This window comes from Lycorma delicatula, chromosome 1 (genome assembly GCF_047948215.1).
Source record: "Lycorma delicatula isolate Av1 chromosome 1, ASM4794821v1, whole genome shotgun sequence".
Taxonomy (NCBI): domain Eukaryota; kingdom Metazoa; phylum Arthropoda; class Insecta; order Hemiptera; family Fulgoridae; genus Lycorma; species Lycorma delicatula.
This window is the reverse complement of record NC_134455.1, coordinates 365805450-365827869: the sequence shown is the minus strand read 5'-3', so window position 1 is coordinate 365827869 and position 22420 is coordinate 365805450. Positions and strand designations below refer to the sequence as shown.

At 30.5% G+C, this 22420-nt stretch overlaps 1 protein-coding gene across 3 annotated transcripts in view; it reads left to right on the top strand.

Annotated features, from left to right (window-relative positions):
* LOC142317253 (uncharacterized) overlaps positions 1-22420 on the top strand; it is an 80115-nt gene that overhangs the window by 34381 nt on the left and 23314 nt on the right. For all 3 annotated transcript variants that reach the window (XR_012754690.1, XM_075353660.1, XM_075353658.1), the window contains exons 9-13: positions 3219-3393; positions 6373-6529; positions 7487-7621; positions 7901-8061; positions 12206-12399. Coding sequence is in view for 2 of the 3 variants with exons in the window: in XM_075353660.1 (XP_075209775.1) it covers positions 3219-3393; positions 6373-6529; positions 7487-7621; positions 7901-8061; positions 12206-12399 (822 nt within the window). In the remaining variant the exon portion in view is untranslated. The remainder of the gene's footprint in view (positions 1-3218; positions 3394-6372; positions 6530-7486; positions 7622-7900; positions 8062-12205; positions 12400-22420) is intronic.

Genomic DNA, 22420 nt, shown 5'->3' with positions numbered 1-22420 from the left:
GCATGATAAACAGTAATTACTTATGCTCAGTACTTGTTATGGTAACAGCACAGAACCAATTAAAAGGAGAGCTAAAGTTGTTATTTATGAAAGTATTGTAAAACGAACCATTAACTGCCAGTATAATAAGAAAGCGGGGCTGTTGATAATTATTTATCAAGCTATAACTTTGGATGCAAGTCTATAAAGTGGGGTGAAAATTATTCTTCTGGCTTCTGGAAGTTTCAGTTGTTAATTTATATTTGCTGTTCTCTGATTCAAATACTCAAATTCATATTGACCACAAGAAATGCAGAAAAAACTTTATTAACCAACTTGTTGGCAACACAAGAAATTCAACCTAAATAAGAAACCATCCTTCCTCACTTTATTTACAAGCGAAAAATATCTCTAAAGACTGTGTTGTGTTTAGTAATAGAAAAGTGCCAGGTGGAAGGAAGGAGACAAATTTTTATTGCAAAACGTGTATATGGAAACCTGTTCATCCAGGAGATTGCTACTTGCTTCACTAACTGTAAGTAAAATTTATTGTCCTTTTTATCATATTATTGAAGTTATTCAATAACAACAACAATTAAAAAGTTATTCAAAAGAAAACAACATTATCATCTGGTATTTCAATATGTAGTTCGAAAATCATGTTTTAGTTAAATTAAAGAAAAAATAATGTGATCTGGTGGGGTGGACCAGCATATTGATAGTTGTAAAGGCTTCTTTCTCCTTAATGGTTACCACAAGGTTGTATGATCAACAAACAGTATTAACTAGCTGTTACTCAGCTGCAACATTACTTAGCAAACAATATTACTTGTTTATATGAGGTAGTCCAAAGAAATGACTACAAATGTTGACAAAGGATTCTTGGATTTGGCACCATAACATCCAGCTTTCATCTCGCTATTAATTTATGATGATTTATCCAAAAATAACACTGTATTGATGCCACAGCTTCCTTATTTTCCAGACATGGCACCCTGCTACCTTTTCTTGATTCCACTAATTGAGAATATTAAAAGGACAATGATTTTGATGATAGGTCAAATAAAGAAAAAATCACTAAGTGAACTTAAGATTACAAAAAAAAAAAAAATGCTTTCCTCAAAGTCTTGAGGATTGGGAGAAATACTGGCAAAAGTGTGTTGCATTTTGTGATAACAATGGAAGATTTTGATCAGTATAGAAGAATAAGTAAATTATTCCTGATAAAAATTAAAATTTTGTTATTTTTTTTATCACACTTTTGTATGTTACTAATTATAGAAGTTTAAAAAAATAGTTGTAATTTAATTGAAGTTTCGTTAAAGATTGAAATAGTATAGAAGTTGACAGTATAGAGTACACTATCATCTTCCTTTACTGGCTACTTTAATATTATGATGAAGCTTCCAATAATTTTAATGGAATTCATTTTTACTAAATGGTGAAGAAAAATCTTGAAAAAATACTTTTTTTGAGCTTTAGAGGACATAAGAAATTTAAAACAAATTTTGCGAGCATTTTCATGTTAGAAAATAAAACATAATTTATAATTTTGTCTATTTCTTTTAATATATTTATTATAAATACTATAAGTGTATTTATATTCTAATTTTGTTTTGGCATAAATCTGTTGTGGAATATTTTTTGAATTATATAATTTTAAACAAAGATTCAAATGATATATCCGAGAAACTTCTTGTAAACTATGTCGGTCATTAATTTTCATTTGCAATATGTAAAAGTATAATTTGGTTTTAATTTGAACTTATAAGTAGAAAGTTTGTATTTATTGATAGAATTTATTTATAGTTAAACACAAAAATTGCCATTTGCTGCTAATTTTGAAATCTTATTAGATATTTAAAATAGCTAAGCTCCCTTTTACAATAACACTGATTCATTGTACTTTTATAATTATTTTCATTGCCAAATTTCATGTGTAACATAGACTTTCTACAGACATCTTTAATCATGCTTAGGTCATGTATGAAATGATAAAATGCTTTTTTCTGTAATTAGATTTGTCAGATAATATTGTGTTAGCTTAATGTCAGAACAGTCAGTGTGTTTTTTCTTGTGAATTACACTTCTTAGCCCAGAAAATGTTTTTCACTGTATATTATCACCAATATATTAAATTTCATAACATTTAATCATATAGTTTGATCCTAGGGATGATTAACTGGTCCTTCCAGGGGAGTCCATCTGTAGGTTGATCATCGTCTTTCTATCTCCTTTCCCAACGTATATTGTTTATCCTTTCTTTTTTGTACAGGTAGTACGAAAACTGCACCAATCTCAATCTGATGGCATGTAGTACTGGACAGCAGGTCTATTTCCAACTAGTAATATTTTCCAAAAAAATTCAGTTCCTCTGAATGACTTAATATTTATTATTGATCTTTTTAATCTTCACCATTCCCTTTGTTAATTGTTCCCTAATTGTAAACCTTTTATTAATTATTGTTAGCTACTTCTTTTTTTTTATCAGAATTCAGGTATTCTAGAATTTATGCTCATTTGAATTTTACTGCCAGTTTTTTTCACAAATTGTTCCATCTGTCTATATGATTTAGAATGGAAGTTATGCACTCATGATCCTTGCCAGTAAAATCCTATTAAGCATATTCTCCTTCATTGGAGTATCAAGACAGAGAGAGAGAGAGAGAGAGAATATAAATATAGACCCACTTGATTCATATTGTGTTTGGGTACATGTTTCATAAATTCAAACAACAATGTATTACACCATAAGCTAACTCATGAAAACATTATTGAAGTTACTATGCCGTCAATCATTACTTGGCTGTTAATTCAAACCATCTTCTCTGCCTGCTGCTTTCTTGGTTCTGTTACAATCTGCACAGGATGACCAGTATATAATTCATCAATTATATTGATGAATTCAGTTAGTGGCGGCATCAGTTGTATTGTGTCAGCATTAAATGGCATCTTTAGAAACTATATTTTACTATTTTTAGCTATCCCGCATCAGTTTGTGGGTATTTTTACTGATTTCTCTTGTTTTTGTGAGTCATACAACCATATTTTTTATCTATATAATAATTAAATCAAATTAGGGATTGCTAGTTTTTAGAGAATTATCATGTTTCTTCTGATTATTTACTTTTGGAAATATTTATGGAAAAAATATTTAATGAAACCACATTTCCATCATCCTTGCGTTGATCTTTCCATGATAAAAAAAATTCATATATTTGTACAATTTGTGTTTTCAGTGTCGAAAAAAGCAAATCCATGTCGAAAGAGTTGCACAGTTACAAAGAGCTCTATCTTCATTACAACTGGCTAGCGATCGACGAGAACAAACTGAACGAAAATTACGATTACAGCTTGAACGAGAACTACGGAACGAACGTGCACGAAATAATGCACAAGATTCACCTAGTCCTGGTTTGTATTGGCTTATTTTACGCTTATTTCTTACTAACTGAATGTTAGATAAAGAAGTTATTTAAAAGTAGACTGTAGTACTGTATTTGAAAGAGAAAGAAAAACCAGTAATTTCAAATTGCTGAAACTGTTTGAATGATGTTAGATGTCAAGTGTTTTACTAATTCCACATAAGTAAAGCCATAAATCTTATAAATAACAATATTTTTATTAATTAATCCTTATTTGAAAGGCATGTCTCTGGGATCTAAATCAGAACTTAAATATTGTAATCTTAATAGATAACATTTTCATTCAAAATTTTTTAGTTAATAAATTATAATGCATTCTGTATGAGCACGCTAAAATTTAGTATATTTGCTTGTGAACATAACTGTTAGCAGAATAATTTGTATGGAACAACTAAATATAGTATACTGTTCTGAGAAATGAATGCATTTATGTCTTATAGAAACAGTAGCAAGATGAGATAAGGGATATCATTGATGCCTGCTTAAGAGATAATGAGCAAGTGCTGTTACTCATGGAAAAAGTAAATGTAAATGGAAATTGACCAATATAATCAGAATATCATATTGCCTTTATTGGTAAAACAAGTAGTAAAGTGATTTTACATTGCCTTTTTATTGAGCCGAATGTAATGTTGCTCATCAGAATGGTATGCCTTACCTAAATATAGAAAATATCCAGTCATATTGAGTCCTACAAATGTTTGTTGTGTTCACTACTGCTGGTAGAGTAAATATTATATACATTACAACCACAGAAATATAGAGAACAGATGGTGTAAAACCACAAATGAATGAACCTCCTTTTTTTATGAAACAGAGCGTTAAATATTCACCCGCAACACAGTAATAGAACTTTTTTTGTAAGGATAAATTCAAAGCAACTGTGTTATTACAGACAATTAGCAAAGGATGAAAAAGATTTATGAAGAAATAGATGACTTAAAATTAAATATGTACAGTTGGCCGGTAGGTGCAACTGTACAAAAACAAAACTCTTTATGTTTTGGAAAATTTTTCAAATAACTATATTTTAAAATTTGTACTGAAAAAACATTGGTTAATTACCATTACTAAAATAAAATCAATTAATTGAATAAGTCTGGCAGAAGTTTATCCTTAAGTTAATAATGGTGTAACAGACTGTTTTATATTATTTCAGTTTTAACAGGTGGTGAGAACTTTAAAATAATATAGCTGAAGGAAATAATAATAATATAGCTGAAGGAAAAGGAAACAACATAATTTGGAAAATGTTGTCTTGGTCAATGAAATGAAAGAGGAATTGAGACTCTCAGATTTTGCAATTACTTATAAATTAGTAATTATAAACACATTTTTATGAAAATTGTAAAAAATTGATAATATACTCTTTTGTAAGGTCAGGAGGTATGTGTTAGTATTAAATATATTGTGTCATAATTAGGTAAAATATTGTAACAGGTAGAGAAGCTTCCAGAGAGAAGAAAGAGAGAAAATGAAGAAAAAAGAATTAGGAAAGCAAAGGGATTCTTTCTAGAAAAGGACTTATAGAAAAGTATACAAGGAGTAGACAATGAAAATTGCTATGCTGGAACAATCAAAAGGAAGGGTCAGATAATGGTACTGCAATTCAGGAGATATAAATTGTCACCAAATGACTTCAACGGCACGTTGCACTTTAAAACCTTGTGGTAGCCCTGTAAAGAGCTGTTTGAGGTTTCTGGAGTGGTGGCCCTGAAAGGGCTGTTTTTGCATTAACTCTGAGACAAGCAGTTTGGTCCAGAAGCTGGTCTTTGGCGATGTCGACTCAGCCGTAGTCGGAGAATTGCGGCTCATCCATTGAAATCAGACCAAGCTCCCCCACAGCAGCAATTGAGTCCCCACTGCAGTGTGGCAGTGGTGGCCTCCAGAGCCCCACAGTGTCGGATTGGCAACAGCCATCTTCTGCCAGCATGGCTGAGGTGGTTCTCCCTGAGCAATCCCACGCTGGGCCAGATCCTGCTGCTGAGTTCATCAGTCAGGGTAATTGAAGCCTGGTGAGCTGGGGCAGGAAGGTAGCGTCACATCCTGCGGCACCCCTAGTGACCCGGCCAGGACTGCTGCTTTGGCTGGGTTGTTGGCATTCACCAGGAAGTTCCACATTGAGCTGGCCAGAGAACTTCTTCCATCTTCTTCTTCTTGGTCTTCTCTAGGCGGTGGTCGATGAAAAATTGAAAATTCACTCTGGTGTTTGCTCTTATGTTGGGGCCTGCGAGTGGTGGGGCCACAGCACCGCTATATTGGGAGATCTGTGCATTCAACTACATGGTGGGAGTGATGCTTGTGCAAGCACATATGTATACTTTACTCCTGCTGACATTAAATGAGCTGCTAATGTTGCATTCGCCAGTATAAAGATAGGCATATATGTGGTAATAAAATAATGCCAGGGACAGCAGTGTGACAGTTTTTCAAGTTCGAGTTTGGTGTAGTGTATAATAAAAGCAATCATAATAGTGTGGTAACAAACAAGTGAAGAGTGCATCATGCGTATTCCATTTTGAACTGTGGCTGAAATCAAGAAGCTGTTCAGTGAGTTATCCATGAACAGGAGTGAAAGTGGCAATATTTTATTCATTCAAGTGTAAGGTAGTTCTTTTGTAAAATGTAAAAGTGAATTTTTTGAATTGTAAATTTTTCTGTTAATCTTATTTATTAATTCAATTTTAGTTTCTATTAATTATTATAAAGTTTTTAGTAAATTATATATTTTTATATTATAATTAAATTGTTATTAAATTAATTTTGTATTTACTTTAATTACTATTGTATATATTATAAATTATTTAACAGTAATAAATTGTATTTATAAAAAATTTTTACATGTTTTAATCTCAATATCCTTGTAGAACTGCAAACACCCAATAATACGTTGAAATCAGCATCATGGGTAATAATTATAATTTTAATATTTCCTTTTCAAGATTAAATTTAGATTTCCTTTTTTTAGGTGAACCAGGAGAAAGTCTTCCTGAATTAAAAAGAAAACTGAGAGAAAAAGATGAAAAAATTATGAGGTTAGAGGGTGAAGTGGCCAAGTGGGAGCAGCGTTACCTAGAGGAGAGTGAATTACGACAGGCTGCAATTGATGCTGCTAGCATACCAAAGTAAGCGAGTTAATTTTTTTTTGTTTTATCATAAATAAAGTATTATTATTATTGGCACAATTTTATTTGTTATTTAATTTATAAAAAAATTTTCTTTGCTTGAAGTCCTTTAAAATATGTACAATTAAATAGACTTAGATTTTATACCTTCTTTTCCTTTCCCAGAGAAATTTTACAATAGGCATCATTCATGATTCTAAGATCTTTATATTTTTATGGTATTTAGGCAGGCCATCAAGAAAAGAAGCATTACTTTTAAAATTTTAAGCGGTATGTATTTGCTCTATTTGGTTGCCTACAAAGTTCCTATTGTGGAATGTTATAATTTTCTGAATATTAATTATCCAAAGTTTTCTTTCATAACTTCATGCTCCCATCAGGAATAAATAGTTCGTTATACATATTGTACACATATTTTTTGTGCCTTAATCTTTCTATAAATATTCTCCCACAACATGATAAATAGAAGTAAGAATATGTGTTATCAGTTGATGTTCAGTAATTTACTGAATAATTTTAATAAATTGATTTCTATTTTTATGTTAATAGTGCTTATATGTTTTAAGTTAACTGTAACCTATTATAAGTTTTGTATTTATTGAAGTTCTGGTTGGAAATATGACATGCAACGTCAAAAATCTAGCTTTAATTTCATGAAATAATTTATGCTTAAAACAAATTATGAAACTTTTATTACAGAGACAGAAATGACTCTTAGTATTACTTATAATAAAAAATGGCAGTAATAATAACTTTTACTTTTTCTCATTTGTCTTCAAAATAGCCATCTGTATACCTTGTGTAAAAAAAAATTATTTCAATTTTTTGTTCTTTTTAAAAAACCTGAAATTTATTTAAAGTAATTAATATTGAAAGAATGTTTGTACATTTTGAAAAATATATCAACATGCTTTTTCAATTTATTTTTTATTCTTATCATTATTATATTTCTGTTAGGGATGCTAAGATAGCAGCATTGGAAAAAACGAGTCAAGAGACTGAGAAGTTGATTGCAGAAGCACGATCTGATAAAATCAAACAAATGGACGAAGTTCATGCCGCTCAGAAGAAAGTTGCTGATCTAGAAACAAGGTATTAATTGTGTATTTTTGTATGTATACTTTTTTAAATATTTAATTTTATGACATGTGTGCATAACTTCATTTACCTTGAATAACTACAGATAAAAGGGTATATTTTGAGTTAATTGTTTTACAGATTTGGAGTGAAACTGTATTAACTATGAGAGATCTTATTATTTTTATTTAAGTGGTTAAAAAAACTAATTTATAAAAATATGTGTAGTTTTTATATTTAATAACTGTTATTTATTTCACATAGTAATAATTCAGTTTGTTTATTTTTTTACAGGATGAAAGAACTTGAATCAAAATTAGCTGAGCGTGATGCGATGATTCGTGTTCTGCAAAAAAAACATACATACGACAAAGAGGTTTCTAGTTCTTATCCAAGCATCTCCCTCAGCCACCACAGTCCTGATCTTACAAATGTGCTTAATGCTGATGATTTGGGTAATTAGATTGCTTATTTAAAATTTGTATTCTTCATTCATGGTTTGGTTTAATTGTTTAGAGTATGACTAATCAAATATAATTATGATTGGTTAAAAAAACAAGTAATTCAAAATGGCCTATTGCGGAGCTGAAATTATGGACGAGTCACATTTTTCAGTAATATTGGAATAGAATTAGTATCCGTATCAGTTACTTTAGTAGATAAAAAGACGTTTATTAAATTAGATTGAGAAAAATCTCCCAATTGGTATATAGTTTTTAAACAGATTTTTCTGTGAAGTATTTAAAAAAAAAACTGTAATGCATAGGTATAAGTGACTTTTATGCATATGTATATGAATTACATCATATTTTGGAATATATGGATTTTCCCCATTTTTATTATGAGTGTTTTAACTAATCCTAGTTTAAAAATCATAATAGAAGAATATACATTTGGAAAAAGCCAGGCGATACTGCAAGGTATCAGATAGATTATTTCATGGTTAAGCAAAGATATAGAAATCAACTCGTTGATTGCAAAACTTACCCTGGAGCAGACATTGATAGTGACCATAATTTAGTGATAATGAAATATAGATTGGGATTTAAAAACCTGAAGAAAAGGTGTCAGATGAATCGGTGGAATTTAGAGAAGCTTGAGGAAGAGGAGGTAAAGAAGATTTTTGAGGAGGACATCGCAAGAGTTCTGAGTAAAAAAGATAAAGTAGAAAATGTAGAAGAAGAATGGGAGAATGTTAAAAAGGATTCTTAAATCAGCAGAGGCAGAACAAAGAGAAGTGGTAGAAAACCTTGGATTTCGGACGATATTGCAGCTGATGGATGAACGTAGAAAATATAAAAATGGTAGTGATGAAGAAAGTAAAAAGAACTATTGACAGTTAAGAAATACTATAAACAGAAAGTGCAAACTAGCGAAAGAAGAGTAGATTAAAGAAAAGTGTCCAGAAGTGGAAAGAGAAATGAACATTGGTAAAATAGACAGAGCATACAGGAAAGTTAAGGAAAATTTTGGGGTACATAAATTAAAATCCAATAATGTGTTAAACAAAGATGGTACACCGATTTATAATACGAAAGGTAAAGTCGATAGGTGGGTGGAATATATTGAAAAGTTATATGGAGGAAATGAAGTAGAAAATGGTGTTATAGAGGAAGGAGAGGAAGTTGAAGAGGATGTAATGGGAGAAACAATACTGAGATTTGAATGGCAGAAAGGCTCCTGGAATAGACGGAATACATGTAGAATTACTGCGCAGTGCAGGTGAGGAAGTGATTGATAAATTATACAAACTGGTGTGTAATATTTATGAAAAGGGGGAAGTTCCATCAGACTTCAAAAAAAGTGTTACAGTCATGATATCAAAAAAAGTAGGAGCAGGTAAATGTGAAAAATACAGAACAATTAGTTTAACTAGTCATGCATAAAAAATCTTAACTAGAATTCTATACAGAAGAATTGAGAGGAGAGTGGAAGAAGTAAGTGTTAGGAGAAGACCAATTAGGTTTTAGGAAAAGTGTAGGGACAAGGTAAGCAATTTTAGGCCTCAGATTAATAGTAGAAGGAAGATTAAATAAAAACAAACCAACATACTTGGCATTTATAGACCTAGAAAAGGCATTCGATAACGTAAACTGGAATAAAATGTTCAGCATTTTAAAAAAGTTAGGGTTCAAATACAGAGATAGAAGAACAATTGCTAACGTTTACAGGAACTAAACAGCAACAGTAATAATTGAAGAACATAAGAAAAGGAGTCCGACAAGGATGTCCCCTATCCTCGTTACTTTTTAATCTTTACATAGAACTAGCAGTTGATGATGTTAAAGAACAATTTAGATTCGGAGTAACAGTACAAGGTGAAAAGATAAAGATGCTATGATTTGCTGATGATATAGTAGTTCTAGCTGAGAGTAAAAGGATTTAGAAGGAACAATGAACGACATGGATGAAGTCCTACCGTGCGGCAAGAACTACCGCATGAAAATAAACAAGAACAAAAGAAAGTAATGAAATGTAGTAGAAATAACAAAAATGGACCACTGAATGTAAAATAGGAAGAGAAAAGATTATGGAGGTAGAAGAATTTTGTTATTTGGAAAGTAGAGTTACTAAAGATGGACGAAGCAGGAGCGATATAAAATGCCGAATAGCACAGGTGAAACGAGCCTTCAATCAGAAATGTAATTTGTTTACATAAAAAATTAATTTAAATGTCAGGAAAAGATTTTTGAAAGTATATGTTTGGAGCGTCGCTTTACATGGAAGTGAAACTTAGACCTTCTGAGTACCTGAAAAGAAAAGATTATAAGCTTTTGAAATGTGGTGCTATAGAATCAGATGGGTGGATAGTGACAAATGAAGAGGTGTTGCGACAAATAGATGAAGAAAGAAGCATTTAGAAATATATAGCCAAAAAAAGAGACACAGACTTAGAGGCCACATATTAAGGCAACCTGGAATAGTCGCTTTAATATTGGAGGGACAGGTAGAAGGAAAAAATTGTGTAGGCAGGCAACGTTTGGAATATGTAAAAAAAAATTGTTAGGGATGTGGGATGTAGGGGGTATACCGAAATGAAACGACTAGCACTGGATAGGGAATCTTGGAGAGCTGCATCAAACCAGTCAAATGACTGAAGACAAAAAAAAACTAATCCTAACTTTGGGTAATTTATCGTATTAACTTGGAAAAATTCCATCATTATATTGGTCTTTGAACACATTGTTAGGCTGGTATTAAAAATTTTGTAAAAATTTCACTTTGAATTAATGAAAAACATTTGATTATCAGAGATTTTTTACATTAATGTATAGGAAATTCAAGGGACTGAAGGGGAATTTCAGATTAATGGACAATTGTTAATTATCAGTGCTCGAATTAACAAAGTTCCCACTTTATTTATACAGAATTGCCCATTAACATTATGTAAGGATCTGTCAGTAAAACAAAAGACCAAGCCAACCTGTTTGTTATGTTCAACTTTATTATCTCTCTTACAAATATTTATATTACAATGAAGTATGTGCATCTGAATTGGCTTCTGAACAGCATACAATCTTTTAGGATAGAATGTAATCAGTGTTCAAAGAACTTTGTATTCGATTTTATAATAAAATGCTATTATATACTATTAAAATACTATTATATTTTATAATCGAACTTTGTATTCGATTTTGTGACATGTCATAATTTTTTTAACATCAGAACCTGAGCAGCATCCTTAGAGAACAGCACCAAAGTGCTTAGCTATATTTAGTTTTTAGAAGGTGCTTTTGGTCTTTCAGAATTTTTAAAGAAATAATTTCCATTATTCTATACTACCACTGCTGTTGAATTTGTCTCGGATCACGGGTTTTTTTGTAGGGAAAAATAAACTTCTTTTGGGTGATTAGTAGTGTTGACTAAATTGAAAATAAACATTTTTAATTTAAATATACCCAAAATATTTATTGACATTCTATAATTTCTTTCTCTTTAATAATCCAGCTAAAAAAGGGAAATAAAATAAAAGTTTATAGTACGCCGTAGTAATTTTCAGAAATGATGTACATCCAGTTCATTGAACAGAAGTTACAGACATTCCTGAACAAGAATGTATTACTTATACCTAGGCTGTTCATCCAGTTACAGTTCCATAGTTGGTCCTGCAATAGCTTTAGGTCAATCAGTTTGAGAAAATGGTTAAAAGTACTTAAATATAAACATATTCCTTTTAATTGGATTAAGCAATACTTAATTTTACTAAATAATTTTGCATTATACGAAAGCTGTTACTTTTTGAACAGCTGTTCAAAAAGTAACAAAACTTTTAATTGTTTACTAATGAGGAATTTTAGTGAAATATGATGGTTGGTACCGCTGTGATGCAAAATGTAATATATCAAATCGTATTAAGGGCTTTTTACTTTTCACATGGTTTGAATGTTAAAGTCTTAAATGTAAATCATTTTGTGATAGTTATTCCAAAAATTAAAAAATTTGTGTGAATTATAGAAAAAATTACCTTTTTGTCCAAACCTCATACATATCAGATTTTTGGATCATTATACATTTTATTCAATCTGAAGATTATCTTACAATTTTAGTTCAGAATGCTAAAAAAAAAAAAAAATTAATAATTTATGTTTGTTAAACCAGGTCCAGTGTCTACTACAAGTGTCTTCTCTACTGCCAGCAGTGCCTTAACTAGCTCAACTGGATTTGGTTGTAGCAATTCATATACTGGTAGTGTTGATAGTTCCTATCATAAATATTCACCCACAACTCAAGCTTTTCATCACAAGTCCCTCGATGACCAACTAAAAGAACTTGATTCCCAACTTCTTAGCAAGGTATTGTTATATTCACATTCAAATTTATTTTAATTTAATTTTTTTTTTTGGTAGATCATTTTAATTATCTTTCAATAGGCAAAAACGATCAGTTCCATTCATTGCTCTCTAGAGCCATGTGTGTAATCTTGTTTTAGGATATTTTTTAGATGTAAGTAAAATGAATAATGTGTAATCGAATTATGGTTTTCAAGCAGATTAAAATCTAATACTAATAGTCCTGAGAGATTGCTGTTAATATATATATTTTATAGCTTGAAACCTGAAATGTGATGTTTATTTAAAATCAAATCCAGTTAAAAATTGCTATTTACAGTTAAACTCTGTTATAAAAAAAATCTGTGTAGTACACAGAGTACTTCATTTACTTTCCATAGTGTGTGTATATCTGTACAGTACTGTATTATTATTTTCTGTATACACTATGTTAGATCCAGTTAGATGTAATTGCATATAATAAAACTTGGTTATTACTGCATAGAAGTGTAGTAAAAAATATTTTTACGTATAAAGTGATATGTGTAAATTGTAAGAATTGGATGCACCACAGTTTCTTTGTCACATCATTATACACAAGCTTAAAATTTTTATGTGGGAATTGCTTGTAAAGGGCTTTCAGAGTTAATTATCAGCACTTTTTAAATGAAATAATTGACACTACTAGTTATTGAACTGAAGAAGGTGCTGATAATCAGCTCAGAAGGCTTTAGAAGAAAAAATTCCATTAATATGAATGAGAGCTGTGTAATAATTTTAAAGTGATATCATATTTTGCTACTCTGAAGTCATTGTAATGATATTATTTCAGTAGGCATAATCGTATAATATAATTCAAATTTTTATAAGTTTTAAATCTGTTTACTTTCATTCTAGAGTGTGGTTAGGGCTACTTGGTTGAGCATCAGGTACCCCAGATTAGATCGGCCTTCTAAACAACTAATCAGTTACAAACAATAGAATTTTAGGAGTGCAGATCACTGAATTAATCTTTGAAATCAAACTGATTAATTAGTATTTCTTAATGCAAAAATTATTAATTTGCTTGTAATTGTTGCCTGTTATTGATTGATTAATCCATGTATAGCAGTTGTACAATGTTTCTGGTTGTTTATATTTACCGTATTGTAAACTATTTAATTGAGAAAAGAGTGTTGTTTTTCTCTGTGCTTCTCTTTAAGTTCATCGTTCATATCCAACAGTGTGTTTTTCTGTAGGAATTATATGATTTGTGTAAAAAAGAATGAATGAAAATGCATTAGTCACCAAAATGATTTATTTAACTTATTACACTATAACTTAGCAGAATTTAACTTTTAAAACACATTAATTTGAAAATAAAAATTAATCATAAAATCAGCGTAATTGGATTTTTACTAAATTGATATAATATGGTGAAATTCCTAGTGCACATTGGATGATGAAATAAGTAAATGAATTGCCAGCTCAAACTAAATCCAATTTTCTATTTTCTACTTAAGTCTAGAGTACACTAAATATTGTTTCCTCCACTTGAACTGTTTTATTAACTTGTGTTAACAAATGGTATTCTCCACAACTTGAACATCTATCTTTAATAGCCTTTTTTCTAAATGACAAAGTTTGTCTAAGTGACAAAGTTATGAAAGTGATGTCTTATTAAAAACATTCTATTAAACTTTTTTTTGTAATTGTCCTTGCTATACATATCTTCCTTAAAAATGCTTCTCTAAAGTATTTAAATTAAGACACAATAGTTGTGTTTATTTTCTAACCTTGTCATTATTTATTACCATGATTTGCATCATCAGCTGTGAGTTTTGTTTTTTATTGATACAGTTCAGTAACTAAAAAAACTATAAATAAAACTTTTATTTTTCAACTGAAATCGTAAGTAAAAATACTTGTTCATGTTTGTTACCTGTCATTCAATCTTGGTGATATAATATTGAAAATGGTTACATAGTTATTTTTTTATTTTTTTCTATTTTTACAAGATGGTTTAAAATAAACCCAAATAAAAACAAATTTTTAATATTTATTTTTTTATTCTACGTTAATAGATTGAATTTATGCAGTGTCTGTGGTTAATTGAAAAAAAAATTCTCTATAAGTATTATTTTAATATTCACAACTGTGTTTGACTGCACTTTTGTTTTTTATGTACCTTCATTACAACTGCAAGTAAGGTTTCAACCTGTATACTGTATATTACACAGATTGTAAATCTCAAAAACAGTTTTTCTTTAACATAGTCACTGCACTCAACTCAATGCAACGAATTCCAACACATAACTGAGTCTTTCCGATGGTCTTACTAGTCTAACCCCACCACCATTTCTCAGTATTATACAGTCTGTGTGAGTTCATGTACGCACACAAACGTAACGCTTTTTGTGGGAAACGTTTGTTCATATTTCAAGCATGATGTCAGATGACGATTAAATTTTATTTTAAGAAAGAATTTGTGATAAGTAGTGAATCATGCTAGATTATCCACACTCTGTTTTTCAATAAATCAATTTAACTTTTGCGTTTAAAAATCGTCCGTCGACATATTAAGAAATTTGTAAAATAAAACGTACAAAATATAAATAGATTAACAAATTTAATTGAACCTTATGAGCTTAATTTAGGTCAAAATTTATAATTTTTACACACTAGGTGGCACCGGTGTTAAGATATTTATGAACCAGATATACAGAAATCTTCTTCTTCTATATATATAAGGCAACGTTCGTATGTGTGTCTGCTGTGGACTAAAAAACTACTGGACCGATTTACACGCGGGAAAAAAGGGAAAATTGGAAAAGAAGAAGGGGAAATAGGGAAAAAAGAAATACGGAAAAGTGAAAGGTTAAATTTTGTGAAGTTCTGTAATGTTCAGTTTTTTATTGTTTTTATCAAACTTTCAGTGGTGTTCATTTAATCTATATATATATATACACTCAAATGTAGCAATAGTGAAGCATTGCCGAGTCTGCCAGTTAAGAAATAAATTAAGCATCTGTGTATAAAAAAAAAAAATTTCTTGAATAATTTTCCAAATTTTTTTACCTTTTATGTACAAAACTTCAAACTAATTTTTTCTATAAATAAATCTTCCAACCACCAGTTAAAAGATAAAGTACTGATTTTTGAAAATGTACAAGCTCTAACTTTAGAAAATTGCACGTTATTCACTAAATTGTAATGTTTCTCATTATGAAAACACAATATATATATATTTTTTAAATTAAAAAAAATGACTGCCAAAAAAAAAAACATTGTACTTTAATATAGGATAATTAAAGAGTGTGCAGATGACAGTTTTGTATGTAGTATTTTAATATAGTGTAATTTTTTTTTTTCAATTTTTTCTCAATTTATTTAAATATAAATATATAGCCTGTGACACTCCCAGTAATGTAAGGATTCCAACATGGCATCATAAATCTAAATTGCTTCAACCATTGAGCTGCTGCAGTAGAACAGTCATACATACCTACATATACCCTAAATACATTGCACTCCTTTTTGGGCAGTCATGTAATTAAGATTCATTTAAATTTTAACAAGTATATTATTTTAATCAAAAAATTTGTAGTTTATGATACACCTTTCTCCCTATTATTAGAAATTTTCATGATGTAAAAATTGCATAAAGTTAGCCTAATATTACAATATTTGGCTAGTGCTGAAACACCATTTGTTGATTGCAGTGTTGAAGTTAAAAGCATACAGTTGATTTACATAACTGTTAAATAATACATATTTCTTTTATTTTACTGCAAAACAATTGGTGTGGTCTGTAATATTTTGAAGCAAATGTATGATTTTCTAACATAAAACTGAGATACCCAGCAGTTTTAATGGGCATTTTTTAAACTATTTATAATTATTAAAGTATGAAACTATATGTAATAGTTTCTTTTATTTTTTTAATGGTGACTACATATATTTTTAAATATTAAATTCTAATTTGTTTATATAGCCTCTTAACAAAATAGTGGATTGTTGAAATTCCTTTGTTTAGTTAAAAGCAACAGTTGGGTTATTTTAGCATAATTTATATAAAACTTTTCAATCATAATCAGTGTCTAAAGTTCTGACTTCGTAGTTTTTTTTTAAAGAATTACAGGTGGGTACTTCAAATTACGTCAAATTGTAGCATTCAATCAATTCTAAAAGCTAGAAATGTGAAAATTTAATTTTGAAGGATTGACCACTTCTACCTTTCAACTTTTATCAATAATAATTCTATCATTAGAATTAATTTGATTCATTAACCTTATCATACTGCATAGTTTTTACTTTAATTCAATTTTTATTTCAATTCTCTAGCGTCATCCACTCTAGAGATTCGGTAATAAATGAGAGAATTAATGAAAAATTGAATAAATTAATGATATTTCACTTATTGTAATTTTCATATATGGTTCTTTTATTGTTTTGTGTTGTCGCTGCCTATTCCTATCTGTAATTTTTAGTCAAAAGATTAAGAACAGCTGAAATATTTTGAATATTACTACAAAGAATATATTACCCAGGTGCACTCTAAATAGGGACATGGAATTTTTTACATGAATTAAGTTATTCGATTGTAATATAACATGATTATATGTTATTTTTCTTCAATAACAAAAATTATAACTGTACAAATAAAACAATCTTAACATAAAAAATCACAATATGTCCTGAATTTCCCCTGTGATGATTGTTCTACATGCTACCCTACCCATACTCTTGGAAAACTTAATTTTATTTGTATATTACCTAAGCTTAGTGTTTTTGTATATTTCATTTTTGAAAATATCAGTTTGACAAAAGAGCTCTGATTTTGATACATCAGAAGTGTATTTGTTATGTGTTCAATTTATATTTTGATATTGTGGAAAAGGGTTATTTGGAAAGTAAATTATTCATGGTGGAGTGGTAGCATCTCAGCCTTTCATCTGGAGGCCCAGGTCCAAATCTCGATCAGGCTGGCAATTTTCATGTGCTACAAAATTTTCATTTTCATATTCTTCATGTACAATCTTTAAGCTTATGTGGCAAATTAATTCTTTAAGAAAAAAATAAATAAATTTTCATCAAATATTGGAAACTAATTTTTTCATAGTTGGCAGTACTAATGTATCTACTTGTAGTATTCATTGAAAATAATTGTGTCTATTTAAATTCTAAATTCAAGGATTAGGTCATTGCAATTTTTACATCAAAAGAAACTGCTGCTATAATATGTTATCCATACACCATCAAATGTTGATTAATGTGAAACCTGAAAAAAACTGTATTGGATGACACAAATGAAACAGCTTACTGAACAATATACCTGTCCACACTCTGTTCTTGTCATGCTGAAGCAGATGCAAGTCTTAACCTGTGAAATTTTAGTCAATCTTTGACAACTCTGTACCATGCACCTAGCGACTATCTAATATTTTAAAGTTTAATAACATCTGGTAGAAAAAAATTTCATGACTGACATTCAAGAAATAAATATGACATCATTAAAATGGTAGATTTCTGCGCATCAGAATCAGGAAATTATTAAAGCTTATCAAATTCATTGATACCCATTCCGACTATGTTAGAAAATAAAGTTACTAAAAATGCTTTACTACTTACAAGTCAGAAAAATTTACTTAGCTTTTTAGTTTGGTAGTCTAGCAAATTTTCATGTTTTTATGAAAAATTGCTATATTCATATCCTCTGTGTAATTAAAAATTCCCTTTACATTATAATAATTTAAAATGTGCTGAATCCTTCAGCGTATAATACAGAGTGATCATATATTATTCTGCATACTTTAGGGTTAATAAAAAAATAAAGTAATGTATATGTATGTTTTATTGTTAAACAGGGCATTTCAAACATTTCTGTTGACAACACTTTTTAACTTGAAACAAGTTCTATATGAATACTCTTTGTTGTGCTTAAATTGTCAATTAGCTGATATAAAATTTCTCACTGAACATTATGAAGAATATCTGGAATAATTCTATTAATTACATCTTCAGTACTTTTCTTTAGTTTATTGATGTTGATAACTTTCATTGTGTACACCCTGTCTGACAAACTTCAAAGAAAGAAATTCAGTGGCCTAAGTTAGAGATTGAGGTGGTCAGGAAATTGGTCCATCATGGCCAATCTAACTGTGAGGAAATTGTTCATGTAGGTAGTCCCTAACATGTAAACCCCAGCTGAAATACCAATGTGGTCACAGTTATATTAGAAGTAAACGTTGGGTTGCCGACGTTCAATTTCTGGTACTACACATTCTTATAATATATCTAAATAACTAGTGCTAGTGACCATTGGCTCAATGAAGAAAGGTAATCTGATCACTTCATAAGCAATCAACTCGCACACCTAACGTTAATTTTTGGGCAATCATGTTGTGTTTGTCAAACGGCATGAGGGTTCTTGCTACCTCAAACCAGTCAGTTATGATGGTTGATGTGGCAAAAAATATGTATGATAATTTTGTCAGAGAAAATTATTTTTTCTAAAAACACATTATCTTTGTTCACTTTGTAAAGAATGTCCATGAGAAAATTATAACTGTGATTTATCATCATCTTCAACTCCATACACCTATTGAATTTTGAATGCATAAAGTTTTAGGTGCTTGTATAGAACCTTCACAATTGTCGATTGCAGTATTCTCAATTCTAAACTTTCACAAGTCAATTTACCTGGGCTTCTCTGAAAAGTTTCTCTTACTTGATTCACAACTTCCTCTGAGGCAGGAGGTCTGCTAGAACCTTTTTTCTTTACTATATTTAATCAAAGTTAAAAGGATTACAGTTGTACTCTAAATGAAAATGTCTGCAGATAGTAGTAATAGATTTTTTTCATGAAACCATAGTATGCACATTGCTTTCTCCTGCACGGTAGCCATTGCTCAACTGATGATTCTCCCTGTCCGTAACAATGCATCATCACGAACTATATTGCTTTGTTCATTTTTTAACCCCTAAAATGTGTTGAATTATTTATTCTGTATAGCATTTAAAATTATATTAATTTAAAATAATGTTACATGAAAATAAAAAGTTCAATGACAAAATATTTTTCATATTATAATTAATTAGCTTTTGTATGAAGTAATTTGTAACAATCTTAACATCAAAGTGCTACACCATTTCACAATCAAAATGCCACCAAGTTTCTACCAGTTTGTCAATTAGTGCCTTCGACTTAACAGAATAAACTTAACACATTTACAATGGGTTGGCTTACTTTCCATTGGTAAGAATCTTATTCACAAAATTTCATCCTTATGATCTGTTGATTGAAAAATTTAAACTGGTCTCAGTTCCCTGATTACTAATCATTCTCCAAGCCTCCCATACATTGAGAACACATTTGAAATGCTTATTGTAAAAAGAATGAAATATATATATTTTGCAACACTGAGTCATTTTCTCTTGAAGAGGTACTAATCTAATCATTTGATTAGACTAACTCCATTTTTTATAAATTGCTTTCCCCCATAGGACCAGAATTTTTTTTCATTTTCCTGAACCTTCTTAGAAAAAGCATTATAATTTTAGACTCTCACTTCACAACATATCAAGAACACTAAAAACATCCATAGTGATCTTCCATTTCAAGCAAAGAATGTTATCCTTTCTTGGTTCAAGATTGCATTCCTTTTTAGTTCCTTGTTTATCGCAGTATTTTTTTGGTAACCCTTTATTATTAGGCATTATCAGTCTTTTTCTATTTCTTTTCCCATAAATAATCAAAAATGGCTCATGATAAATCCAGTACTAGAGTAAATCACTAGAATCTATTTGTTTGGTGTAACAACAGCAATCGCTTAATACTGTCTTTACACCTCACATTTTTTTTTCAAAAATTCCAGGAATGTTAATCTGAATACCTCTCTTCATTTCTGTCTGTTAAGATATTAATAGTCTTTTTACCTTAATGCTACTTTCTTTCTTTTTTTCATTGAAATCTGTTGTAAAAGAACAAAGTCCAAAGCCATGTTCATTCTGAGCGTTACCTCCAAATTCCCTTCAATGTGTTCTATTTTCAATCAACCGCAAAAATAAGAAACTATAATATTATGAAAAGCAATATGATATAGGTTATTGTCTGAAATTATCTGAAATCAAAATCATATTATATTCCTTATGCTATGGAAAAATATTAATATATTCTGCAAGTAAACATACGAGGTGCTACCCAAAAGTTCAGTGAATTTGAATTTCGCGCGCGAACCATTGCTGGTATGACCTGCTGCCGCTAGATGTGGCTAACAGAACTCTTTGTGAATCAGTGTTCCAACAGCTGTGACGGTGAGAGGCTGCATTGTAGACTTTCATGCGATTGTGTAACTTTGTGTTTTACTGCTTTGGCGAAGTTCTAAATGGCAGATTTTAAAGAGCAAGAACCTGCATCAAATTTTGCTTCATGCTTAAAAAACTTGTGCAGAAACCCATCGCATGCTTGTGGAAGCATTTGGTGACAATGCTATGAGTAAAAGTAAAACTTTTTTGTGGTACAAATGATTCAAAGATGGATGAACGACAGTCGATGACGTTGAGTGTTCAGGAAGACCATCAACAAGCGCAACACTGGAAAACATCGCAAAAGTGCGAGAGGCTATTGTTGGAGATCGTATACAAACAATCCATGATGTTTGTGCAATCATACAAATGTCATATGGGTCCGTGCAATGCATCTTGTCGGATAATTTGAACATGAGACGCAGTGCTGCAAAATTTGTACCCAGACTGTTGAACAGTGACCAGAAACAAAATCACGTAGCTGTCTGTAGTGAATTGAAAAATTCAGCAAGAGATGACCCTAACTTCATCTCCAACATTATAACTGGTGATGAGATATGGGTGTAGAGGTATGACCCTGAAACTAAGCAGCAGTCGTCGCAATGGAAGTCGCCAGGTTCACCACAGCAAAAAAAGCACGCCAAGTTCACAGCAACGTGAAGTCCATGATTGTTTTTTCAACATCAAAGCCATTATCCATTAAGAATTTGTTCCTCTTGGTCAAACTGTCAATGGGATGTTCTATTGTGAAGTTTTGAAGCGGTTTCGTGAAAGCATTAGGCGCAAACGTTCAGATCTGTGGGATAACAAAAGCTAGCCAAAAGCTAGCTAGCCATTCGGAATTTCTTGGCTTCCAAAAAGATGGTAGTGATTCCCCACCCACCCTATTCGCCTGACCTTGTCCCATGCGACTTTTTATCTCTTTCCGAAAATAAAATTTCAATTGAAAGGCTGTCGTTTTAACACAATTGAGGAGTTTCAGGAAGAAACGCAGAACGCCTTAGGAACACTTACACCTGCAGACTTCCAGGGATGCATGGAATCGGGAAAAATGCTGGGATCACTGTATCAATGTCCAAGGGGATTACTTTGAAGGAGACAGTGGAAATTATAAGTTATGGTAAACTATTTTATTTTTATGGTAAAATTCCCCAAGCTTTCGGGTAGCACCTCGAATACTTGAATAACAAGGTTGTACTTACATTTTTACCTTCCAGAAGTTAATTAAAATCTTCCATGAAACCTTTCGATTCTTAATCTGTATAAAATTAAACATTTATTTAAATTAGTCATTTTTATAGAAGAAAAATACATCGCTCTGATATTTGCAGAGCGATGTATTGATCATAAATGATCCCAACAACAAATAGTACTGAATACAAGTAGTGCTCTGTATACCAATCCTGAAAATTGTATTTAAGTATGAAAGATTACCAGTAGGTGAGAATTTAAAAATATTCAACAACAATGATACAAAAATTTTTAGCCTGAGTTTTATTTAGATTCTATTCAGGCCCCATCAGCCCAATTAATTATGTGACCCCCAACTAAGCCCCAACTTTTCTGTTTTAAGAATATTTTCTGGCTTTTGTATCTTTAATTTGAAAAATATCTTATAATACATGAAATTTACAATGATTTTTCATTTATTGTATTTTTGAATTATACTTATAATCAAATAGTGTTCACTCATACACAGTGTCAGCAGTGTTGTCAAGATGTACGAAAGCGACTGATGATCCTTCAATTCATTTTTTGC